Source organism: Harmonia axyridis, chromosome 1, assembly GCF_914767665.1.
Source record: "Harmonia axyridis chromosome 1, icHarAxyr1.1, whole genome shotgun sequence".
In the NCBI taxonomy this organism is placed as follows: Eukaryota; Metazoa; Arthropoda; class Insecta; order Coleoptera; family Coccinellidae; genus Harmonia; species Harmonia axyridis.
Window position 1 is genome coordinate 84403575 of NC_059501.1, and position 26047 is coordinate 84429621.

General features: G+C 35.8%; 6 protein-coding genes across 7 annotated transcripts; 3 read left to right on the top strand and 3 right to left on the bottom strand.

Moving 5' to 3' along the window:
- Nucleotides 1–219: 219 nt before the first annotated feature.
- LOC123688836 (dynein light chain roadblock-type 2) lies at nt 220–969 on the top strand. Its single transcript, XM_045627561.1, has 3 exons — nt 220–352; nt 402–480; nt 662–969. Exons 1-3 carry the CDS (start codon nt 350–352, stop codon nt 871–873), a joined length of 294 nt encoding a protein of 97 aa, XP_045483517.1. The 5' UTR covers nt 220–349; the 3' UTR covers nt 874–969.
- Nucleotides 970–1237: 268 nt separating this feature from the next.
- On the bottom strand, nt 1238–2139 carry LOC123688835 (60S ribosomal protein L12). The gene is made up of 4 exons (XM_045627560.1): nt 1977–2139; nt 1816–1889; nt 1581–1761; nt 1238–1459 (listed from the first exon to the last, which is right to left on the bottom strand). The coding sequence occupies exons 1-4, from the start codon at nt 2011–2013 to the stop codon at nt 1254–1256; spliced, it is 498 nt and encodes a 165-aa protein (XP_045483516.1). The 5' UTR covers nt 2014–2139; the 3' UTR covers nt 1238–1253.
- Nucleotides 2140–2469: 330 nt separating this feature from the next.
- On the top strand, nt 2470–3818 carry LOC123681153 (replication protein A 32 kDa subunit). The gene is made up of 7 exons (XM_045619390.1): nt 2470–2607; nt 2672–2742; nt 2800–2898; nt 2958–3071; nt 3134–3331; nt 3388–3593; nt 3651–3818. The coding sequence occupies exons 1-7, from the start codon at nt 2586–2588 to the stop codon at nt 3733–3735; spliced, it is 795 nt and encodes a 264-aa protein (XP_045475346.1). The 5' UTR covers nt 2470–2585; the 3' UTR covers nt 3736–3818.
- A 155-nt stretch (nt 3819–3973) lies between these two features.
- Nucleotides 3974–5508, bottom strand: LOC123678890 (sister chromatid cohesion protein DCC1). The gene is made up of 3 exons (XM_045616158.1): nt 5345–5508; nt 4190–5248; nt 3974–4135 (listed from the first exon to the last, which is right to left on the bottom strand). Exons 1-3 carry the CDS (start codon nt 5377–5379, stop codon nt 4030–4032), a joined length of 1200 nt encoding a protein of 399 aa, XP_045472114.1. The 5' UTR covers nt 5380–5508; the 3' UTR covers nt 3974–4029.
- Nucleotides 5509–5761: 253 nt separating this feature from the next.
- LOC123688731 (guanine nucleotide exchange factor MSS4 homolog) lies at nt 5762–6435 on the top strand. Its single transcript, XM_045627373.1, has 2 exons — nt 5762–5953; nt 6017–6435. The coding sequence occupies exons 1-2, from the start codon at nt 5828–5830 to the stop codon at nt 6251–6253; spliced, it is 363 nt and encodes a 120-aa protein (XP_045483329.1). The 5' UTR covers nt 5762–5827; the 3' UTR covers nt 6254–6435.
- On the bottom strand, nt 6433–25413 carry LOC123688730 (ESX-1 secretion-associated protein EspI-like). Of its 2 annotated transcripts, XM_045627372.1 has the most exons (7): nt 25297–25413; nt 10076–10170; nt 9488–9589; nt 8911–9216; nt 8499–8639; nt 7881–8427; nt 6433–7832 (listed from the first exon to the last, which is right to left on the bottom strand). In XM_045627372.1, the coding sequence occupies exons 2-7, from the start codon at nt 10167–10169 to the stop codon at nt 6608–6610; spliced, it is 2415 nt and encodes an 804-aa protein (XP_045483328.1). In that variant the 5' UTR covers nt 10170; nt 25297–25413; the 3' UTR covers nt 6433–6607. The 2 variants fall into 2 exon arrangements, with proteins under 2 accessions (XP_045483328.1, XP_045483327.1); XM_045627371.1 differs by having other exon boundaries at nt 6433–8427; nt 25297–25412.
- Nucleotides 25414–26047: the final 634 nt, after the last annotated feature.

The following is a 26047-nucleotide window of genomic DNA, read 5'->3' on the forward strand; positions in this document are numbered from 1 at the left end:
TACCACAGACACTAGTAATCTGTGATTCTACAATTCTACATTTAGAATTTGATGATTGTTTTTTAAGTTCATCGATGAGATTTCTAATACAATAGATGAATTATTTGAAATCATTTAAAATTTGGTATGCTAATTTGAAATAATCTTTTTATTTTTCATTGTGAATGATTATTTCAAATTCAAAGTAGAGAATCTGTTTCAGTTCCATGTTTTTTCCACAGAACAAAACATTAAATTATCGATTTTTCTCTGTTCATTTGACAACATAGACATGTCAAAAAAATTATAAATATTTGGTCGATTAATCAATATTTGAGACTACTATAAAAATCAAAAAACATCTAGGAATATGGTAAATATTCGCAATACAGATTTGTGAATTATTAAATTATGTTTTTCAGGCAAACGAAGTTGAAGATACCCTTAAACGTATACAATCCCATAAAGGTGTTGTAGGAATTATTGTTGTTAATTCAGAAGGTAAACCATAAGTTATCAGGTAGAATTCTTTATAATCGATAACAAATTATAGTTCGAATGAATAAATTTTAATATCTACTCATCTATATTCACTATCTAGTTAGTGTACCTTCAAATCATCAGTACATGAAATAGTCTCATATTTGTGCAGAAAATCCTTTTCATTGGACCTTCATTTCAGGTATACCTATTAAAACAACACTTGATAATACCACCACCGTTCAATATGCAGGCCTTATAAGCTCACTCTCAGATAAGGCTAGAAGTGTTGTGAGGGACTTGGACCCCTCAAATGATTTAACTTTTCTCCGAATTAGGTCTAAAAAGCATGAAATAATGGTGGCACCAGACAAAGAGTTCATTTTAATGGTTATCCAAAATCCAACAGATTGAAGATTGTTAATATTCAATGGGATGATGTGCACTTATAATATGAATTAACACATTTTATTATAATTTATTTCAAATAGATGCAGAATTTTTGCTAAAGTTGTTTTCAAAGATATTTTCATGCCATGAACTTGGCTCTAATGCAAAAGAATATGGTTCTTATTTTCAAAATTGGATCTTTTTCACCAATTTGAGTCACATTAATCTTTAGATTATTTAATTCATGAAATGATTAATTTTCAAAATTGAAAGATAATCTTGAGCTGTTTCTACAATAAAAAATTCTCTATATTTGTCTATTCATTATTTAAAAACTCATTTCCAAATAAAAATTAATAAAAAAGGGTTCATAAGAAAACAAGTTTATAAATTATAAATTTTATTTATTCCTCTGGGATTTCAAGACTTCCGTCATTGATTTCATCAATAAGGTCATGTGGTGGTTTTCCATCTACAGTACATCCAACGGATTGACAAGTACCTAAGATTTCTTTAACAGATCCAGCTAATGTTCTAGCCATGGACCTAGGCCTCATTTGTTTGGCAATCTCCATAACATCATCTAAAGCCAAATTTCCTGAATGTTTAACTGAAAATAAGAAGTAAATTTAAGTAAGTCAACAAACATAATTGTAAGAGCTACATAAATTGAGATATATGAATTAGTTATAGTATCAGTAAAACAAAAATAACATCAGATCAAAACTCACCATTCTTTTGCTTCTTCCTGTCTCGTGGAGGTTCTTTAAGAGCCTTAATGATGAGGGAAGCTGCTGATGGTACAACAGAAATGGTTGCTTGACGATTTTGGATTTTCAAGCATACTGTAATTTTGAGACCTTTCCAGTCGGCGGTGCTCTTGGCAATGTCGTCACCAATTTTTTTGGGGGACTAAGAATTGAACAAGTTAACTTGAGACCAAAACAATTTTAAATATCGACTTACCAAACCTAGAGGACCGATTTTGGGGGCCAAAGAAGAGGTTGCACCTACTTCTCCTCCGACACATCTCAAGTATACTGCAAATAGAAGTAAAAGTAAATTATAACATCAACATAACCTTCAAACAAAAAGAAATTATAATAAATATTGAAAGTATAAATTACCGTATTTAACTTCAGTAGGATCGAACTTTGGTGGCATCTTGGAAATAAACTTTTCGACTTATCTACTTAAAATTACAAAAAACCACGCGGATGGTTTCAGATTAAGAAATACCAGCCCTTGAACACAGCTCCAGAACCGAATTTCAAAAGGTCTGTCAACGAGAAACTTTCTTCTGTGTTTAATTTTTGACATAGCAAATTACAGATATTCTTTATAATATGGCCTTTGTAAATTTTATAAATTTGTTTAAAAAAATATATAAAATTTAATTTAATTTTTTTTTCATTATATCCTTCATTTAAATAAAAATTCAAATTTTTCAGAGAACCAAAAGAAGATATTTTCAAATGTGTTCTTTATAAATATTCAGATATTGGAATTGAATAGGATAGTGTTTACAAAAATTATTTTTATAAATGATAATCCTTTTTATTGACTAATTTAATTCTAGTTAAATATATATAAAATATAATATTTTATCTAGAGTAGTTCTTAAGATTGACTTTATTTTCTAACCACTAACTATTTTCCCGCTCAACGTAAGAAAATTGAATTCACCAAACTGCCTGCTACTATTTTACCAGAGATTTTCAAAAAGGAAATTCAAAATGTGGGAATCTTCAATGTTTGGTCAGTATTTCACACTAAATGTGACCAAACTCGATAATGAATTATGACGTTCTTCTCATTTCAGGCGATAAAAGTGCCAGTGGGGGCTTCTTTAACAATACAAATGATGCTGATGCTACTCCTGGAAAAGGACAGGTATCTGCTCAATAATTATGTGTTCTTGGTATATACTGACCTATATATTATCTTCAGAAAACACGAAGACTACAAAATGTTGTCCCCGTTGTCATCAGACAAATCAAGGACTGCCCTGAAGAAGAATTTTCATTGTTTGGCATGCAAACTCAAATAGTGAGTGTAGCCTCTACAGAAATAAGAAATTGTATTCACATTTCTTGTTTTAATTTCAGTTGAGCATTGTTGGTATAGTGCTAGACTATGAAGTTCAGTCTACCAAAGCCATGTATAACATTCAAGACCATACTGGTAATATTAAGGCAATTTGGTGGTTAGAAACAGATAAAGTATGAACAATATTAGATGTTCTATGTCCTAAGATACTCAAGTAAGTCTTGTTTTCTTGTAGGATAATGCTCCAAAGTTACCCAGTATCAAAGAAAATTGTTACGTACAAATTTTTGGATCCCTTAGGTTCCAAGATAATGAAAAAATGATGATGGTGTTAAGGATGTTCCCAGTATCAGATGCTAACGTTGTCACCAGCCATCTTCTACAAGTAATTCATGCTAGGTTAGAGGCTGAATATATGGCTAGTAATCCTACGGTAGGTTCATAATTAAATTATTAACTATCAACCATGAAATTATCAATCCCTTTCAGGGCCCTACTTCAGCCATCAAGAAAAATAATCCAGGTGGAGATCTTGCAAACTCGATGCACTTTTTGGAAACTACCGCACAAGACTCTTCTTTAACACCTATTCAGGCTCAAATTCATGAGATTCTGAAGAGAGCTCCATCAATGTCTGGTACTTCAAAAACTGAACTCCTTAGTCAGTTTCCACAGCAAAGATCTGTTGAAGTTTTGTGAGTAACACTTTTCCTACATAGAGAATGATTTTAAAATTTTATTGATTTTTATAGGGAAGCTTTGGAGTTTTTGATCGATGAAGGTCACGCCTATTCAACAATTGATACAGAACATTTTAAGGCTACAGATCCTATGTAAATTTACCCATTGGTGTAAGAATAATATATTTTTTACAATTTTGTTAAGTGTTAAGTTATTAAAATTATAAGTTTCAATAATGAGTTTGTTTTTCTGAAGTGTATTCCATTGGTTTCTGCATTCATGATTTTATTTCCATAATAATAACTAACGATAAATGGATAAAGAGAAAAACATCCATTTAAAACTTTGAGAGGATAAAATTCTTATTTTTGTGCAATGCAATAAAATTAATAGATAGATCCAATTATTTATTATAGTGACAATTGTAAAATCAGTGTTTAAATTTTTTTTTCATTTGACATGCTTAGCACCATAATATTTGACTCCATCATGGGTAGAAGCCCTGGCATACTTTGCTAATAAAGCATTCACATCAAGTTTATCAGTTGTTAACTTTCTGAAAATATAGAATAGTTAATAACTTGAAAAAAAACTTTCTCTAAAGGCATACTTAATATACGGTGTAATTTCTGGAACTGTCCACTTTTCTCTTGTTTGAAATAAAATTTTAAAGCGTTCATTGATATTTTCAGGTAGTGTATTCTCTGGAAATGCCCAAATACAATTTGGCGTTGTTTTTCTATCGATTATAGCGATTCCATATAACATTTCTTCATCTGGATACATTCCCTCAGGTAAAGATTCGCCCCAAGCTTGGAAGAAATCCTCAAAATTGAATTTTTCTGCTTGAGACAGAAGAACTTTTGCGAAAAATATGCATATGTCCCTTTCTTTGTATGAATAAAATACTTCATCATCTTCTATTTTGGATTCTTCTGTGTATTTGTCAAAGAGACTCCTCACAACATCAACTGGTATTATTTCTTTGAGTGAATTTATGGTAACTTCATAATTTATTTCATCTAAATTCCATGAGTTTTCATCTATTAATTTCAACATATATGATAAAACCCTAAAATGATACTCGAATCCCAACAACCTTATTTTATTATCCATTACAATAATATCCATTTTATCAAGAGCATCCTGTAATTCTTTTTTTGAACACTGTACAACATTATCCAATTCCTCGAAAGTTAATAGTTTACTTTGGTCTATACTATACTCATGTTCCGGTCCTTTATATTCAGATTCACTCAGCAATTGCTCTAGTTTGCCCAGATAAGGTTTGCCTGGTACTGCTTCTAAATATTCATAAAATATTCCATGTACTTTCGCTTTGGAAATTGTCCTTTCATCACAATTTTTACAACTTTCACTGAATTTCATGCCGTTCAACAAAAGTAAACTGTTGGAGGTCTCAGTTTCACAAACATCGTAAGTTTTAGTCTTTGAACAAAGAACTACATTTTCATGTATATCACCTTTGAAAACTAACGTCTGTCCTTCCTCAATGTCTTTCAATAGAGTATCATTAAGTTGAATAAGTTTCAAATTGTCACAGTCCAAATTACTATCGTTGAAATATATGGTTTGGACGCAAGGCATAAGATCATCTTGTTTCAGTTTAGCTAAAGTGATAACTTCATCAATTTCCTTGAAACAACGCCTAAAAAAATAGTGGTGCTATAGAGGAATTGATTCATTTTTTCCTAACGAAGATGATTTTGAACTTCAAGTTCCTTTTACAAGAAAAAAACCTTACTCATCATTTCCGTTTTCAATATCATCTGAATTCATTTTTTTAGAACAATTTCCATTTAATCCATACGACTGAATATATCAAAGCTTTCGTTTTGATTTGAAAATATATTATTTAATTTGAATTAGAGAATTGCCTCCAATTTGAATTCCTAACCTACTTTTTATGCCTGTAGATCATATATTCATATCAAATATTAGGTCTACGCCGTAGATCTATTAAATTTGATTATTCAATTCTATGTTTCAATTATTTGAATTATCGTTAAAAAATTATTCTTTATAAAATTATTAACTCCATCATTTCAAAGAGGTTCATTAATAAGAATTATTCTTATAATAAATAGGAGTTCATATTACATATCTATCTTATATTTAACTATCGATTACGTAGGTCAAAAAACTATTTCTAGTGTAATCTTCGTGTGAACTTTTTATTCTATGATTACGAATTCTTTTTGCATTTACAAAAATCTCAAAATAAACAATGCCTGTTTCTACAGAAAATTATGACGATGAAATAGCTGATGGCAAAAATGTAAGAACAGTAAAATGTTCTTATTGCCAATCAGTTATTCTATTGCCATCCTCTGGATCATTTATTAAATCACAGGTGTGAATACTCTTCATATATTGTGTACCTGTTTGCATTAATGATTGTCTCAATTATTTCCAGTTTCAATTACCGTTGATGAAACAAAATAAAACTAACGATTTAGATCCTAAAAACGAACTTATCTCTTCGTTTTGGTGTGTCCCTGATATGTACACTTTTCAAAATGTGGGCTTCTCTAATACCGTTGGGACTACAAAGTTTTTGGCTTGTGCTGATTGTGAAGCAGGACCAATTGGGTATCACGACTTGGAGAATGGAAAAAGCTATATAGCCTTGCCTAGAGTGAGACATTGTTGATGTCTCAGTTAGATAATACATTAATTTTGTTTCTATGTGATAAATTATCATTTTTGGTGTTCTAATGTATTAGTTCAAATTGGGAGTATCTAAGAATACTGTATAATATAAACTGAGAAATAACTATGGTATTATTTGTAGATAATTGAGTATTGTGCATGTTAAATAAATGAAAAAAATAGTTTTAAATTTTTATTAAAAATATTCAGTATTTACATGATTGTAGGTACAATTTTTGGGTAATTTCCCTATTATGGGATATTGAATCGTTTTTTTACAATAATTGGGAAGTATAATAAAAAAATAACTTAAATTGATAATTATAAATAGTTGGCAAAATTGAACAAAGTTCATTTACATTTTCACAGATAGACGTTGATTTTTCAACCACAAGTACGCACTTAAAATACAACTTGCAGTTAATAAAGATATCAAAATACCTGTCGAAAATACAAAGCTTTGAGTTGATAAACAAACGTTGTGGTTTTCATTCAAATTTATGATGGCTTCACCAGTCGAAAGATCCTCTGGCAGGATTATACTCAATCTTTTACCCATCGTTACAGGTTCTCCCAAAGTTCCATTGCTGTACAAATCACGACGTCTTCTTCTACGAGCCGGTTCTAATGGTTGATTGGGATTGGGGCACACTTCGCAATCATTTTTGCACAACTCGATGTTGCACTCCAAGACCAGATCCATGATGTCTGGGAATTTGAACGCATTGAAGAAAGCGTAAGCGATGATGTTGGCACCAGTGTTTCCAGTTTCTCTAGTTTTCTGGAACGCTCCGAACAGTTTAGGTTTCAACACACAACCGTTATCATCCGTTAGAAGGATGCTGTTTTCGCCTGTTGTGTCCTTGGCTCTGCATTCTTTAACTTGGATATCGAACCCAGCATCGCCTGTTACAGACACTACTAAGGTCATCATTTCTCCGATCTTAACCAAGCCGTTGGCTGCTGGAGCAAAAGGTCCTCTTCCTAACTGGATGTCCAGTCTGGCCATTGCTGTGTCACCACTGAATGTTACTATTTCTTGAGCCAGCATGCCAACATTGAAATTCACTGACAAAGTTTCCCTGAGGTTGCCTTCCCACAAGCATCTTACAGCCCGGATGGTGTCCCAGACCTCCTGAACACCAGGCTCGTTTTGAATCACCAACACATTTTCCAAATATGACTGTCCAAGAGTATCGAAGGCACTGATGAATTCTGTTCCGCAAGAATTGAGACTAACAGTAAAGGTGTACTTAATCTGCCCACTGTTCTCTGCAACATATCTACATTCGGGATTGCTGTAGAAACCCTTGGAATAAATGATTCCATCAAACTGCCTGTTGAATTCGATTGTAATCTGCATCATGTCCTTTGCACACTGCACTTGGATGTCGTGGATGTGTGGAGGATGACGAAGATCTTCATCGGATATGGTTGGTACTACTGTTCCTTCTATCTCGGAGCCGGTTCCTGTAGTGTCGCCTGGTTTTGGTGTTGGTCGTGTTGGTATTACGCTGTTATCATCTGGGTTTGGCGTGGTGGTAGGCCTTCCCGTTGGTATGTAAGTTGAACCTGGAGGCCTGTAGGTTGGTCCTTCTGTGGGTCTGTAAGATGGTCCTTCTGTGGGCCTGTAGGTTGGTCCTTCTGTGGGTCTGTAAGATGGTCCCTCTGTGGGCCTGTAGGTAGGTCCTTCTGTGGGCCTGTAGCTTGGTCCTTCTGTGGGCCTGTAGGTTGGTCCTTCTGTGGGCCTGTAGGTTGGTCCTTCTGTAGGCCTATAGGTTGGTCCCTTTGTGGGTCTGTAGGTTGGTCCTTCTGTAGGCCTATAGGTTGGACCTTGCGTGGGCCTGTAGGTTGGTCCTTCTGTAGGCCTGTAAGATGGTCCTTCCGTAGGTCGATAAGTAGGACCTGTGGGCCTATAGGTAGGCCTGTACGTCGGAGCCGGCGAACTGGGCCTGTAAGTTGGACCATAGGTAGGTGCTGGAGAACTTGGTCTGTACTCTTGCTCAGTAGTTACTGGAATGTAGGTGGGTCCTGGAGTTGGATATCTTTTCGTTGTAGGTTGTTCTGATGGATAACCTGGTGTTTCCTGCGTGGAAGGCCTGTAGGATGGTGGAGTGGAGTATCCTGGTTGATCTACTCGATCTCTTTGTTCAGTTGTGGGATAAGTTACGGTTCCTGAAAATATTGTTTGAATGGTGAAGTGGAAGCAATAAGGAAATTACATTAAAATGGATACCGCAGCTTACCTGCTGGTTGGTAGCCGGTAGGTCTGGTAGGGTAGCCTGTAGGTCTTGTAGGATAGCCTGTAGGTCTCCCTCTTGTAGGGTAACCAGTTGGTCTAGTCGGGTAGGCTGTGGTATAGAGTGTCGATGGCCTTGTAGAGTACCCTAATACAGGATTATTGATATTAAAATCAGTCGGAACAATTATTTAAGTACCAAGGGCATTGACTAGATGCCTTGAGCCTTGAAAGCAACAACCTCCCTCAGTACCCTGATATTTAATAGATATAAAAATTATTTCTTTCTTTACATCATGCCCAAGGGCCATAAAAATTTAGATTGTGTCAAAGGGCATAATGTACTCAATAATCACATTGGTAGCAAAACAATAAAATAAAAATAATAAACTGGTAAATGAAATTAATTAATTCTTTACCTGGTGTAGGTCTTGTAGGGTACCCAGTTGGGCGTGGCCTGGTCGGGTACCTGGTGGGTTCAGCAGGGGAGGGGGTAGAAGGACCTTCTGAAGGTTGGGAGGGGGAGTATCCACCTTCACCTGTCACCGCACCAGTGGCAGGGTTGGTATAGATGTTGAAGGGAGGTTGAGGAGTTATGGAACCTGAAGGAGGGTATGGAGGTTGCCTTGGAGGTAGATATTGGCCGTGTTGTTCGGATGGTTCGAATGGCCTAGGCTTCTGGGTGTTGCTCGGCGGCAGGTATTCCCGGAAAGAACCTTGGCGAACTGCGGATAATGAGATTTTTATAGGTTAAGAGTTTTGAAGTTCTGTGGAAATTTTTCTTTCAGTTTGAAGCTAATGAAGAGGCTTGTGATGATGAGTTTGTGGGAAAATGTTCGAAAAATAAGCTTCACGATGCGTTGAAAACTGTGGGGGCTTGTGTCTAACAGCTGGATACGTCTTAAGTCCAATTTAAATTTTTTTTTGAGTCGGAGACTTTCTCGATAATGACTAATAAACCCCATTATTAAAATAAGCACCCTTTGGGAATCCTACCTTTTCTACTATTTTGTGTGTACACCCCTTGTAGCCATTGCAAAATATTTTGAACCATAACATCAGCATTTGTGTGTGTTTCTTGACCTGTGTCTCTTTTACCTAGAAAATTTTTGTTGGAAGAAAATTTAATTATTTTTTCGAGAAGTGCATATTAATCTGACAAGAGCGATTTTTGAAATCAACTAAACTGAATATTACTAACTGAATATGAACAGAACTAAGGAGAAATAAAAGGAACAAACACCATTCAAAGGGATAAATAGTTTTGTACAAGTTTTATATTTAAAAAGAAGAAAGAGGAACTTCTCTGTGCTTCCATCTAAATATCTATGGTATACCTACTAAAAATAAGTCATTGCTATCTTGATAAGACATTCACAGAGAAAGAGAAAAGGATTGGATTAAATACATTTTCAAAATTCGAAAATTTGTAGAATTCTTGTTATTAATTTTTTTTTAAGGTGTTTTATTGATTGTTGATACTCCTACTGTGCAAATATATATAGGTGCAAATTTGAATCATGCTTCATATTTCTCCTCAATTCTCACCAATCGAAATATCCGAATTCCATTCACAAGGTTTACCTCTTTCTTTTTTGCCATCCTTCTCATTTTTCTGTGCCCATATTCCATCGAGTATCACGAGTGCCAATATTACGATTTTGATGTATTTTTTCATTCTGAAACAAACCAAAACAAGGTTCATATAAACATCCAAAAGCTTTTTAAAATTTCAATTTAATCATAGAGGCTTCGAGTACCTACAGATTCATAAATATTTATTCTATAGATGAACACATATCCTGATCTATGTTCATTTATAGAATAAATATCTATGAGTGTGTGCTCGAAGCAAGCTCAAAGTTGTTAATTATCTACCTATAGTTAAATCTTATTCAGCTATTTACTATTTGGAAGACCGATTAAGATATTTGAAGCTCAGGGAATTTTGAGTTCAAATTTCGATAATTGAATCGAATAGTGGAAGGTGAGGAAGAAGACTTCGAATGAAAGGTATTTCAAATTTGATTTCGTAAGTTCTTGAATTACCAATGCCATAGTCAAAAATATTTAACAACTCTTCTAAACAAATTACGTTCCTTGAGATAGTAATTGATTTTAAAACTCTAGGCGTTATTTTAGATAGATGGTTCGTATATTACTCAATAGCAATTTTCGTTTAAATTATACAACAGATATATTGATGGGAATCGATACCTCTATGATCAAGACCCTTGACCCCGATCGATGAGTTCTATCGATGATCCTGACGACACGGATTCACGCTAGGTTCCGTTAAATCAAAAGTTCCCAAAATCCGCACTTCCTCTATTACAAAATAGAGAAATTGTCCGAAATTCCTAAGCTTCGGAAGGTACCTAATTACCACCTGTTTATCGCACATAGAAAACGATTGCTGTCAGAGGTGAACATCATTGCCGGTAAATTAATCAAACTGAATTTATGACTTAAGAGAAGTATGATTATGTAATGAAATGCGCTTCTTCAGAATGCCAAATAAAGTTGTTACTTTCGTTATGGAAATGATACAAAACAATTTTCTACCTATTGGAATTCTTGGATATTTACTCCTTGATATTCTATGGTTCAGACATAGAATTATGTTTCTAGATTATAATCTATGCGTTTTTTTAACCTATAATTGGAAAATTAATTCTACGATCGTTTGTTGTCCTAGAGCTTATCTTCTAGCATGAAATTTTATTCTTGTTGAAAACGTGTACCCAAGTTGAACATTTTCAAACAATGAGGATATTCGGATCCCACTGCTATCTCATTTAAATAAGGCTATCAACATAAAAGCTTCACACATATCTGAACAATACATTCTCGGTGTAAATTACACCAAAATTTCCATGGAAGATTTGCGAAATATAAAGTGACATAATGCCATTCACATCATGAATAATCTTGGGTTTTTCTTGTTCCAGCTTGTGTTAGGAATACCTTCAGATAAGTTTAAGAAGAAACTGAGGAATGTTTCTTTCTCTTTTTGTGGGTTCACGGAATAAAATGAAGATAATTATTATGATGTATCCTTCGAAAGAAGACGACGCACTGAAAAGAAGAAGAAGAACTTTGATCGACCGATTACTCATTGGCTAGAAATCTATGGTGGAACCATAAATGAATTAAAATTGAACACAGAAATGATTTCATGACAATCACTTGCGATTGCCATAAAATCATTTCTATGTTCAATTTCAGTTAAATTCTAGATTAACCATATAGAAATGAAACAGTTCAAAGTTTTCTGAAACCCGAAGTCAGTCTGGTACGTAATTTTCATAATTAATTGAAATGCTTTCGCGTTTATTTCTACATTCCTTCCTCTATTTATATCGACCTTTACTGAATTCACCGTTTTTTTCCTATTTCTATTCGATGGGTTGCGTTACACCTTTTTACAAATCATTACGATGCAATTCATTGAGTCGGAGCAAGAATTTCTGTCATGAATTTAAATTGCTCTATAATTGTTTGCTCCTTTGTTACCGATTTCGATTTCAACTTGGCATTTAACAGTGAAACTGCATCAGATGAAGATCGATACAATCTCATCGATATAGGTGCAAAGTTGAATTGCGTGAATTGTTAAATGTACAAGGGCGGTCAGAACATTACAGCGAACTACAAAGAAATATGAGTTTTATTTGGAGGAAATAGAAGCGCTTATGATATTCGATGTTTTTTTCTTTATTTTTTGTATGAGGAAAAAAGTCGAATTTAAAAAAAAATGTGTTTTTACTGGTTAATATAAAGACCATATACATGGTTCACAGTTTGATTATCTGTGGTTAGAATGTTATTTGAGATGAAGAGACAACACAACAGCCATCGAAAATGACACCACGTGCGACCATAGAATACACTAACGTCAAAAAGCTTAGCAACAGTTGCGTGAACCAAGTTTTCAGATGGTATCTATCGATTTTAGATCAAAACTGCTCCCACGACCAAGACGCAACGAATATCTTGATGTGTAAACCTACTAATTTTGAGAAAATTACCACACGAAACCTAACTAGAGATCTTAAGAGAGATATGGACAATTCGCAGTTATATAAGTAGGCAGAGATCACTTTCCAGAGATTTAGAGATGGGTTAATGCGAATTATATTTGCATAATGAGACAAGGTCATGTCTTGAGATGATCCTAGTCAGATTGGGTTGGAGGAGTTATCGAAACCAGTACTTGACGCGAACTTACAAGGTGGGTACAAAGAAAAGTTGAATCGAGATTTACTATATAGATCGAAATCAGAATTAAATAAATGATCTAAGCGTTTTAAGGGGTTATTCTAGGAGATATTTTGTATTAATTGATGGTTCCACTAGAAAATTTTTCATAATATTATGTTGGGGAAAAATCAATTTCGTATTTTGAATCTTTTCTGACTTAGTCTATCTGGTAAGTTATTGGTCACATAGAATCATATGATGAGACGTTGAAAAGGCGTAAGTGAATACCACCAAAGCTTTAAAGTTCAATCTTTAAGTTATACTTAAGTGACTAATGTATATAGGGTGTCTCATTTAAATGTGGCCACCCTCAATAACTCAAAAACGAATCAAAATTTGTGAAAACACTAAAACATGTCGATTTTTGATGACAGGGGACATAATCTGGGATACAAAGCTCGATTCTACTAGCAACCCCCTGGAGAGGGTTGCAACTCTATCAGGAATTTGAATAGGGAAAGTGGGTAGTTTTGTAGCACACATTTATGCATGGATTCAAATTTGTATGGACCTGCAGTTTGTGTTCTATAAAGTGAATATTCACAAAGTTACAGGGTGTTTTTATGGAATTATGGTAATGATAAAACTAAATGAAACAGAGATGTTCTAATTGATCGTATAATTTCTTCTGGCCGATGCCTAAAGTAAACAGGTTCAGACCGATGCAAAACGTTAAGTCTAGCTTGCCGATGCAAAACGTAAACTCGAGCTGACCGATGCAAAACCGTTGCATGCAATCTAATGGCGCTTTGAGCATTTGCGGTAAATTTTAGTAATACTGTTCGTTAAACATTTTTCCTTCAATAGAAATTTATACGATCATTTGAAACATCTCTGCTTCATTTAGTTTTATCGGTACCATAATTCCATTCAAAACACCCTGTAACTTTGTGAATATTCACTTTATTAGAACGTAAACTGTAGGTTCATACAAATTTGAATCCATGCATACATTTGTGCTACAAAACTGCCCACTTTCTCTTTTCAAATTCTTGATGGGGTTGCAACCCTCTCCAGGGAGTGGCTAGTAGAAATAAGCTTTGTATCCTCCATGTCCCCCTGTCATAAAAAATCGACCTGTCTGAGTGTTTTCACAAATTTTGATTCGTTGTTGCGTCATTGAGGGGGGACACTTTTAAATGAGACACTCTGAATAAATTTTTTAATGAATACTTAAATCAATGTGTTTTAAATGACAATAATAATAGTTATAACGTGAAATATGTTCACAAGTTGAAAATTAAACATGCTAAAGGTAGCATATGTCAAAAAATAGAATAGATAGACAAAGACTGAGAGTCATTTTGGATTTTACACCCAATAATTACCGAGAAACAGTTGAAAATCAGCGGTGGCCGATATGGCTGTTAGTCTCTGTAACCGTGGTAACGATTTTTCAGCAATAACCGCAATCAGATAGAAAAGTCCCATACTTTCACTCGTGCACTTGGCAGAATCGAGTATTACCCAGACAATGAGGATATTGTGAGGATGAGAGAAATGATCATTGTTATTACCCTTTCAAAAGAAGCAACAATTACTAAACCTCGTTTACAACATGCGCGTACACAAATCATTGAATTTTTATGTCGTGAATTTAATGCAGGTATACCTGAACCAAAACACGAAGGTTGTTGGTTCATTATTGCCAATACAGGGTGGTTCACAATTAAGTCCTGTATTTGCGAGGCTTATAACTTTCTATAGGAGAGCCATAGAGTGCTCGAAGTTTTTGCATCATATTTCTTATTACCTCAAGTTTCTCCTGAAATGAGAGATAAGCTGCATCTTATAAGAAAATTTAAATTTTTGATAAGAAACCGGTTTTTCTATATTTTCAAGATAAGATAAGAACCAGATAATTTTTTTTTGGATTCTAGAGAAAAATTAGTAGTGATCTCTTTCAACAGGAGATAATCGGGTTTAAAGTTTCCAAAGAGTTTAAGCTTAGGTATTTGTAAACATAACGCCATCTAAATATTAGTCGATTTGTGTGTGCATCATAAAGTTATTCTCGATTATGTCAGCTTACGAGCCAAATTCTCGTCATTTGCGGGAGGTTTTAATTTTCTGCTTTAATATGAAGAAATCGGCGGCTGAGGTTCATCGAATACTCTCAAATACCTATGTTGAGACCGCTAGTAGTGAAAGAACGTGCCGAGAGTGGTTTCAACGCTTCAAGAACGGTGATTTTGTCGTCGAAGACCAGCATGGCGGTGGAACAGAAAAAGTTTTCGAAGATGCAGAATTGGAGGCATTACTCGATCAAGACTCGCGTCAAACGCAGGATCATTGGAAGTGACGCAACAAGCCATTTCAATACGCCTAAAAGTGATGTGACTGAAACAATCACAGGCGATCTTTGTCGAAGGCAATTAAAGCGTTCGAGCCGAGCAATACAACGACAGACATGATAAAGTGATTTTACATCATGACAATGTCCGACCCTCATGTTGCGAAATGGGTCAAGACATACTTGGAAACGTTGAAATGTGAAGTCCTACCCCACAAGCCGTATTCTCCAGTCACTGCTACCTCGGACTATCACTTGTTTAGATCAATGTCACACGGCTTGGCTGACCAGCACTTCCGGTTTTATGAAGTTGAAAGTTGGATCGATTCGTGGATTGCTTCAAAAGATGATCAGTTTTTTCAACGCGGGATCCGTACGCTGCTCAGAATATGGAAAAAAGTAGTGGCCAGCGATGGACAATACTTTGAATCACAAATGTATAACCAGTTTTTTTACAATAAAGCCTCGAATTTCGGGAAAAAAAACGGCGGAAGCAAATTTGTACGCCAATGTAACTTTATTGTTCGAAAGTGTATTACCTAAACTTTGTGATGTTATGGAGGATGAATAGACTGATTTATACGAGGTGTTTCGGATGGAAGTAAACCAGTCGAATTACAAAAAAAAAAAATTATTTGAAAGGAATTTCTGAACATCCTCAAATGAAAGAAAATTATCTTTTTCACAAATCGATGAAAACCATGAAAAAATTGAACGAATTGCGCCTTCAACTGCTTGACCACCCATCTCATTTTACAGGCCTCGAAAAAACTGTACACGGAAAGAAATTTGACACTAATGAAGAAGTGATTGCTGAGATTCAAGTCCATTTCGAAAGCAAAAACGAGTCTTTCTGCAAAAAATGTGTTTTTACTGACTGGGCCCGAAACTTATTGACTGCCGCATATCCACATATCAAATCACGTTTAGAGTTGACAAAACCACCTAAAGAACTTAAAATCCACCCGCTTCTCTTCAATTTTTCAATCGCCTTGTGTGAAATCCACGCTTGAGTAAAACCATAAGTAAAAGTAATTGTTTGCGCCATGATCCTCTTACATATTGACTTATCTTACGAACGAGTAGGCGGCGTACATCTTTGCTAATTCTCCTCTCATTAACGTATAAACAATCAAGTTCGATTAGAACTACTGGACGACCCCGCTTCGACCTACTTCCCAATCTGGTAGTAGGTACACTCGGACGAGATAACAATAAAATATTTCGGATAGGTATGAATGAACAAATAGACGATGAGCGTGTTATGTAAATGACAACATGGTGATCATAGATATTTTACGCCATCCTAGATGACTCTTTACTTTCACTGTCATTATGCCCTGGGGTCCGTTATTTAATTTTGTTATTAAAGCGTTTACTCCGATGCTCGTACTTACATCACGGATGATTTGTGTTTATCTGACGGTGCTGTCATTTATCTACGGTTCAATGACGCTGCTATGCGGATCGAGTGTCCCAGAGAAATGTATAGGTCAATGCTTGAGTATTTTTTTTACAGTGTGGGCTAACTCCCAAATTTCAAAGATCTCCTCAGAAATTAAGGAAAAATATCGAGGAAAGCACTGATGGTGGATTTATGCACCGTACCTAAGAACTAAGGACTAAGAACTATGAACTAAGAACTAAACCTAAGAATTCAGTGGCGTTTATGCACTCTCTTGTTCAGTTCTTAGTTGAGGCATGCGCACGTGCTCGAACTACTTTCTATTTGTTCTATAATTTGATGTTTGACATTAATAATTATTGTGAAAAAATTTAATTTAATTTTTTCAAATACACCTAATACTTTTCATCGATAAACACGAATAAAGAACATAAAATGATAGAAACTGGTACACGTTAATATTGAAATTCTATGCGGTGCACGCGCACTTCTATATTTTACCTGAGCCCTTAGTTCTTAGTTAACATTTGGCCTACTAGTGTTAGTTCTTAGGAAACGTGCATAAACGCTCTCATTGATCTGTTAGCGTTCAATTTTTTTTAGTTCTTAGTTCTTAGGTTTAGTCTTAGTTCTTAGGACTGGTGCATAAATCCACCATAACTTGGCGTTTGGAGCCTTTGAGCGATCGTGCAGCTAACTTGAGATCACAGAACACAGAACTGTAACACTACACTCAAAAAGTCCCGGGCCAACTACTTCTTCTTGATAGTGCCAATCCGTTATCGGATATTGGAGACCATTCTGGCTGGGCTTGGCTGGGCCAACTACATAGGAGAAAAACTTTACTTCCGCCGTTTTTTTCCGAAATTCGAGGCTTTATAGTAAAAAACTAGTTATACATTCATTATTCAAAGTTTTGTCCATCGCTGGCCACTACTTTCTCCCATCTTTCGGGCAGCGTACGAATCCCGCGTTGAAAAAACTGGTCATCTTTTGAAGTGGTCCACGAATCGATACAATTTTTACTTCTTCATAAGACCGGAAGTGCCATTGAACGAAACAAGAGATAGTCCGAGGGAACAACATCTGAAGAATACGGCGGGTAGGGTAGGACTTCCCAGTTCAACGTTTTCAAATATGTCTTGACCATACTTTCGCAACATGGGGTCGAGCATTGTCATTCTGTAAAATCACTTTATCATGTCTCTCGTTGTATTGCGGCCGTTTGTCTTTCAATGTTCGGCTCAAATGCATTAATTGCTTTCGATAACGATCGCCCGTGATTGTTTCGGTCGGTTATAACAACTCCTAATACACTACGCCGAGCTGGACATACCAAATACTGAGGATGACCTTGGAACAGTGAATATTCGGTTTGGCCTTCGACGTGGAAGCATGGGATATCCCCATGATTTTCTGCGCTTGGGATTATCCGTCTCCAGTCACTCTCCTATGTAGAAATCCCTCCCGTCTTTGCCTTGCAAGTAGCTGTTCACACCAAACAAACGCCGTTCAACATCTCTCGGATTCAACTCGTACGGCACCCAATTTTCTTGTTTCTGAATCATTCCCATGACTTTCAGGAGTTTTGAAATGGTTTGTTTTGCGTCACTCCCAATGATCCTGCCAATTCTTATTGCGTTTGACACGAGTCCTGATCAAGTTATGTTTCCAAGTCTGCATCTTCTAAAACCTCCTCTCTGGTCTTCGACGTCAAAATCACCGTTCTTGAAGAATTGAAACCACTCTCGGCACGTTCTATCACTAATAGCGGCCTCATCATAGGTATTTGAGTACATTCGAAGAGCCTCAGTCGCAGATTTCTTCATATTAGAGCAGAAAATTGAATCCTCCCGCAAATGACGAGAATTTGGCTCGTAAGCTGACATATCGAGCATAACTTTATGATGCAGACACAAATCGACTAATATTTCTATGGCGTTATGTTTACAATTACCTCAGCTTATTGTATGACATCTACGATCTATTTATTTCGACTACCACTCACCGCTACAGCCATCTATTGCAAAACGGCAGAAACAAAGTTGTACGCCTAATGCAAGACCAACGATCAAGATCTTCATAATTGTCCTTTCTAAAACTTGAGATGATTGACACGAAATGCTAAACGTTATGGACCAAACATCCATCAAATCCACTGTTTATGGTCGTGTCAACGTCAGGTCAATCTTTTAAAGAAGCGCACAACAAAGTAAAGGGGACATCTACAAGTTTATCAGAGGAATGTAGTTTGTTCATTTTCCAATTCCGATAAATTATGCGAGTTGCGTAAATTTCACAAGTCTCAATTGATGCTAAGCGCATCAAACAACACTTTTCGCTTCGTTTGAACAAGATTGCGTCTGGTTGTTGGTATACGCTGCAAATTTTATACAATGGTTTAATATTTATTCGTATCGTAACGTTCGAATTTGAATATACTACGCTAAAATGCGCAATCTTCGCAAATAATCAAGCGAAATTCTAAAATAATCAGAATGAAATCATTCATCTCGGTTCATTATTATATTAGATGATGTTTTTGATTCTCTAAGGCATCTTCCAATATAGTGATGAAATCTAAAATTTGTGGCGAAGTCTTTCTTATCAGTATTTACTTCTTAATACTGATAGAAAATTTTCCTTGATCACAAGTATTTGATTGAATTATGATTATTTCACAGAAAGATTAGCTCTGAACACCCTGTTTCCGTCAAATAGGATTTAAAAGAATAGTGAGGTTACCGAAATATAGGGTCTTTTTTTTCGAGGTATATAACTTTAAGTTGGCATTACTGTTCAAGATGGCGACAGATAAGACAACTGTCAAGTGATTTATTCTCAGTTTGGTTTGGCAATTCATCATGAATAGACTCACGCCTGAACAATGCTTGCAAATAGTGCAATTTTATCTCGAAAATAATGGTTCTGTGCGGAATACGTATCGCGCACTACGTCCATTAGCGATGAAGCGCACTTCTGGTTGAATGGCTACGTCAACAAACAAAACTGCAGCATTTGGAGTGAAGCTAATCCTCAAGTGTATGTCGAAACCCCGTTACACCCGGAAAAACTGACTGTTTGGTGCGCTTTATGGGTTGTGGAATCATTGGTCCGTACTTCTTTAAAAACGACGATGGCCAGAACTTTACAGTCAATGGTGATCGGTATAGAGCCATGAGTACTAACTTTTTCATTCCTGAATTGAACAACCATGATGTCCAGGAGCTGTGGTTCCAACAAGACGGCACAACATGTCTCACAGCTCGTGCCACAATCGATTTATTGAAAGACACGTTTGGTGACCGCCTAATTTCACGTTTTGGACCTGTGAATTGGCCTCCAAGATCTTGTGATTTAACACCGCTAGACTACTTTCTGTGGGGCTATGTGAAGTCATTGGTCTATGCGGATAAGCCACAAACCCTTGACCATTTGGAAGACAACATTCGCCGTGTTATTGCCGATATACGGCCACAAATGTTGGAAAAAGTCATCGAAAATTGGACGTCCAGATTGGACTACATCTGAACCAGCGGTGGCGGTCATATGCCAAAAATCATATTTAAAATGTAATGCCACAAGATTATCTTGCAGATAAATAAAATTCATGTCAATCGAAGAATCCATCGTTGTTTTATTGCAATTTAAAGTTCTATAGCTCTGAAAAAAACCCCTTTATTACTGGAAGTTCTTATTTTGATGTTACTTATGATTTCAAAAGTATGTTGGTACCATAATGAATTACTTTCTCTATAAAAAATACAACCGTTTTTGTAGTCGTTATTTGACCTTAATTCGATAAATCGGAAATACATTCCCAAAAAAATGAATATTAATAACTGATTAAGTTTTTATAGTGTTGATGAACGCTTTCATCGAATAATATATACCATATGTGAGGATGAGTAGTGATTTATTCTAATGATGCTATTATTATATTAATGATTTTTTTATGATGAATCCTCGGAGCGTGCATGAATTGAGATCCCCTTCTAAATTATGAATGAAACGGATAATTATTAAGTTCTTAATTAGATTCATGATATCATGCGTTGGTGGATAAGGTTTTCCAATAGAAATGATATTGGGTGTACAACTTTGCTTCCGCCACTTTGCAAAAAAATAGATCGTAGATGTCATACAATAAGCTCAGGTATTTGTAAACATAACGCCATCGAAATATTAGTCGATTTTTGTCTGTTTAATAAAGTTATTCTCGATCAAACATGTCAGCTTATGAGCCAAATTCTCGTTATTTGCGGGAGGCTTTAATTTTCTGCTTCAATATAAAGGAATCTGCGGCTGAGGCTCATCGAATGCTCTCAAATACCTATGGTGAGGCCGCTGTTAGAGGGAGAACGTGCGAAGAGTAGTTTCAACGCTTTAAGAACGGTGACTTCGAAGACCAGCATGGCAGTGGAAGAGTGAAGGTTCTCGAAGATGCAGAATTGGAGGCATTACTTGATCAAGACTCGTGTCAAACGCAACAAAAATTGGCAGGATCATTGGGAGTGACACAACAAGGCATTTCAAAACGCCTGAAAGTCATGGGAATGATTCAGAAACAAGGAAATTGGGTGCTGTACGAGTTGAAGCCGAGAGATGTTGAACGGCGTTTGTTTGCTTGTGAACAGCTGCTTGCAAGGCAGAGACAGAAGGGATTTCTGCATCGCGTTTCACTGGAGACGAAAAAAGGCTTCATTACGATAATCCCAGGCGCAGAAAATCATGGGGATATCCCGGCCATGTTTCCACCTCGACGGCCAAAACGAATATTCCAAGGTTATGTTCAGTGTATTATGAGTTGTTAAAACCGAATTGAGCAATAGCAGGCGATCGTTATCGCAATTAATGCGTTTGAGCCGAGTATTGAAAAACAAACGGCCGCAATACAACGGGAGACATGCTAAAGTGATTTCACAGCATGACAATGCTCGACCACATGTTGCGAAAGTGGTCAAGACATTCTTGGAAAAGTCCTACCCCACCTGCCGTTGCTCCCTCGGACTATCACTTGTTTCGATCAATGACAAAGGACCTGGCTGACCAGCACTTCCGGTCTTATGAAGAAGTAAAAAATCGATTGGTGGACCGCTTCAAAAGATGACCAGTTTTTTCAATGAGGGATCCGTACGCTGCCCGAAAGATGGTAGAAAAAAGTGGCCAACGATGGACAATACTTTGAATGATAAATGTATAACCAGTTTGTTACAATAAATCCTCGAATATCGGAAAAAACGGCCGAAGCAAAGTTGTACGCCTATAAACATAATGATTTTATCCCTCTTTCAATGAGGGTAATAGTGAGAAGAGTTATTCAAAATTTAACGAAATCCGATCGAAAAACGACTTTCAAAGAACCCACAAAATGAACCAATCATAGGTTTTTTTAACGAACGCCCCCTGTACCTACAATCGTACAGATAATTAATTACGTTCGCCAAACAGACATCTCCGTACGTTACCCACCAAGTGAAACCTTTCTTCCTCCGATGAGAACGCGCAGAGAAGAAGACACATCAGAGGTGATTGTGTGAAATTTTTACCAGCTTCTTCACTTTCGACTTCTACAAACGCTATACATGGCCTTTGTTGAATTATTTATGTGTGATTCCGAGCGCCAACAATCGCCTGTTTATCTATTCCCGATACTGTATATAGATAATTGAGGGTGTCAGTGCCGTGTTTGGGAACCGGCATATTGAGTTAGGCGCTTCACTTATAATTAATACGTTCCGAGATAATGATTTTTGTCGGTAACGGTTTGTGAAATTGGGTGAGAAAAACTGCAGCTCGTCCCATTGGTAATCGTGTTTGTTCTGAATGAATTCTGAATGAGTCGTTGAGCAAACGTTTGCTTTTGCGATTGTTTATTTCGGATTAGATGCAGTAGTGAACAGTGAATGGTTTTGTTTGAGGCGCCTCTAGTTGAGAGGCGGCAACTCAGCCCAATTTGCTGGCCGCCTTTTCATAACGGGTGTTTTTTTTTCGAGGTGTATAACTTTAAGTTGGCATTACTGTTCAAGATGGCGACCGATTTAACAGCTGTCAAGTGATTTATTCTCAGTTTGGTTTGGCAATTTATCATGAATAGACTCACGCCTATTCTGTGCGGAATACGTATCGCGCACTACGTCCATTTTATTTTGTTTAGCGATGAAGCGCACTTCTGGTTGAATGGCTACGTCAACAAACAAAACTGTCGCATTTGGAGTGAAAATAATCCTCAAGTGTATGTCGAAACACCGTTACATCCAGAAAAACTGACTGTTTGGTGCGCTTTATGGGCTGGTGGAATCATTGGTCTGTACTTATTCAAAAACGATGATGACCAGAACGTTACAGTCAATGGTGATCGGTATAGAGCCATGATTACTAACTTTTTCATTCCTGAATTGTACAACCATGATGTCCAGGAGCTGTGGTTCCAACAAGACGGCGCAACATGTCACACAGCTCGTGCCACAATCGATTTATTGAAAGACACGTTTGGTGACCGTCTAATTTCACGTTTTGAACCTGTGAATTGGCCTCCAAGATCTTGTGATTTAACACCGCTAGACTACTTTCTGTGGGGCTATGTAAAGTCATTAGTCTATGCGGATAAAACACAAACCCTTGACCATTTGGAAGACACCATTCGCCGTGTTATTGCCGATATAAGGCCACAAATGTTGGAATAAGTCATCGAAAATTGGACGTCCAGATTGGACTACATCCGAGCCAGCCGTGGCGGTCATATGCCAAAAATCATATTCAAAATGTAAAGCCACAAGATTATCTTGCAGATAAATAAAATTCATGTCAATCGAATAATCCATCGTTGTTTTATTGCAATTTAAAGTTCTATAGCTTTAAAAAAACAACCTTTAGAGTTCTCAATGATTAGATTATCAAAAAGTCAGTAATCACCTTCGTTCTTCTAGTATCGACTTTCAAAATCTCATTTATATAAATTCATTAATTCTGGAGTCATAAGGTTTTTCAAAAGAGCGTTCAATTCATGAGAAATCGAAATACCAATCTCAATAACAGTAAAATTTAAGTATATGAAACTTCGAACAAACAGATTCAATAAAAAAAGGTGTTCCATGAGGAAAAAAATAAGTTTGAGACTTTGACAATTGATATCAAGTTCGATATAATTCGATATGTCAAATTTGATGATAATTAACACAAAACAAATCTGTTTAAAAATAATTATTAAGTTGTAATTATGAGAATTATTGGAATTAAATGAATTATGATTACATGCTATTAATATCTTCGAAACCCATTAAGCCACCTGAACAAAAGCCAAATTTCTAGAAGGATAACGCCTTCTAGATCCACTAAAGTTAAACACAAAATACCAATGTTTCAAAACGTCGTGTGGGTTCATGAAACCAACTTGTTGGTTGTTAAAAGAGAAAAGCATTAATCCCATCAAACAACTAGATAACAATTGCAAGTCTAATGATTCAATTGTTTTTGAGATGCCTGGTTGGAATTTCTGGTCGTCAGTCTGTTTACAAAAGTATGAAATTGCAGATATGTATGTCTGCCTATGGTTTTAAGTACGTTGACACTGACACTTTTAATGAATGTTCATTCAAATTTCGGCTTCACCTGAGAATATTTAATGATTAGAAATGAATGCTATCTAATTTAATAGAAATTTTTTGATGATAAATGTTTGGAAGCGTTTAACTGAAACCTTTTTCTAAACAGCAATTTTCTTAGTTAACAAGTTGGGATGTATACATTCCAAAAAATAATAAAAACAATCTATTTGTTCATTATACAGTTCTTTTCAGAGAATTTACATGGGTAATTTGCAAGGGATGGATCAATTAATTTCAAATTATTGTTGTCTTGGAAAGTCTACAAAATACAATTAATTAATTCGAAAGATACGAGGGTAAGACGACATAGAACCAATATGTATTCATCATGAATTTTTTGAAAGTGTTGATAATATTGACTATAAATTTTTTGAATGAGATATTCATACGATTGTTGCATTTACACTGTTTTCGATTTGATTTTTAGGATTTGCAGCTGGGTTCGAAACTATTTCAACGAAAATATAAAAATAGGAAATTATATTAATTTAGGTATAAATCGAGTTCAGGATGAAAATTTAAATACTTATTAAAATTATGAAATATTATTCAAAAATATCCTACTAAAAATAAATGCACAGTTTCGTATTTGAAGGTATTCTGCTGAACAGAAAAAAAATCATCCTTGAAATGATTTTCAATATTAATTTAAGCTATTTGTACTTTCAGAATATTCTTAATTTTAATATATCAGCCATTTAAAGAATTCAAAATGAAATGTTTTGCAGGAAAATTTGGACCAGGGATGTTAGAACAATAATTTTCAAGAATTTATAACGCGTAAACAGTGAAAAAAACTACATTTAAAAGTATCCTACCAATACACACTATCATTTCATAATTATTGCATATGTTATAGTTTTAAAAGCTGTACTTTTTAAATTTCAATCTTTGTTTCTTAACTGAGAAGAAGACTTTAGGAGGAGTAGTAACCAATTTTGGTGTACCCATATCATATGAAGAACACGAATCTTTCAATCGATTTCTTAATTGCACAAATTCCTAAACGTAAACAATGGAAATTCTCGAAGAACTAAACAACGATTCCCAAAATAATTATCAGACACAACAAACCAAAACTCCATGTTACAACCTGAAAAAAAAAACCAACCAACCCGAATATTAAAAAAAAAAAAAAACCGGAAAGGCACTCCCAAAAACGTTGGCACCCCTGCCCCAAAAAACCCCAAGCACTGTCACCATAGAAACACGCACCTATACACTTCATCTCCCTTACCTGAAAAAAGTAATCCCAAACACCGGTGGCACCTAAAACTAAACTGAATTAACCAAAGTTTGTCTTTTATACAAATACGTTTTATTGATGCTGTTCCAATCCTCCCCCAGCATCGTTTTCCCACTTTCCACATCCGATGACATCCCACCATGGAACGCATCTCTGAACGTCCGGAGGATCATCGAATCGACGCGAGCACAGAGCGGTGAAGGTATTGTATACGGCTCGGATATAATGATCGATGCAGTTTTGGCTGTCGGCCACGGTAGAATCGTGAGATTGGCGGTTGGGCAATTGCAATCTGTGGATCTTGGACATGTATTTCGACAACAGGTGGTCTTTTTTTACATCGGTCGCGTTCTATGGTCGTGGAATTGTTTCCGGGTTGTTTTATGACTGATGAAGGGGTTTTAATGACTTTTTTTCGGTTTTTCGGCAGTCGTGAGTTTGCAGACTCGATATTTGGAGATACGAAGGGTTTCACAGATCTACTCGTTGATTGTGTAGTTTGAAATCTATAGAATATTCTATGGTTCTTGTTGAGGTTGAGGGAATAAAATGAAATTCTGCACTAGGTTTTTAATTGTCATTCTATATCTGAATGCAAATTTTCATCTTGATCGAATGGATAGTTTTAAAATGACCAGGAGCACAACTTTTCGAACGGCCATATTTACGGAACCCCTAGTTGGATTTTGCCCATTAACAAACTTAACTGTGGTATTAGTGATCCTTAACTACCATGGAAATT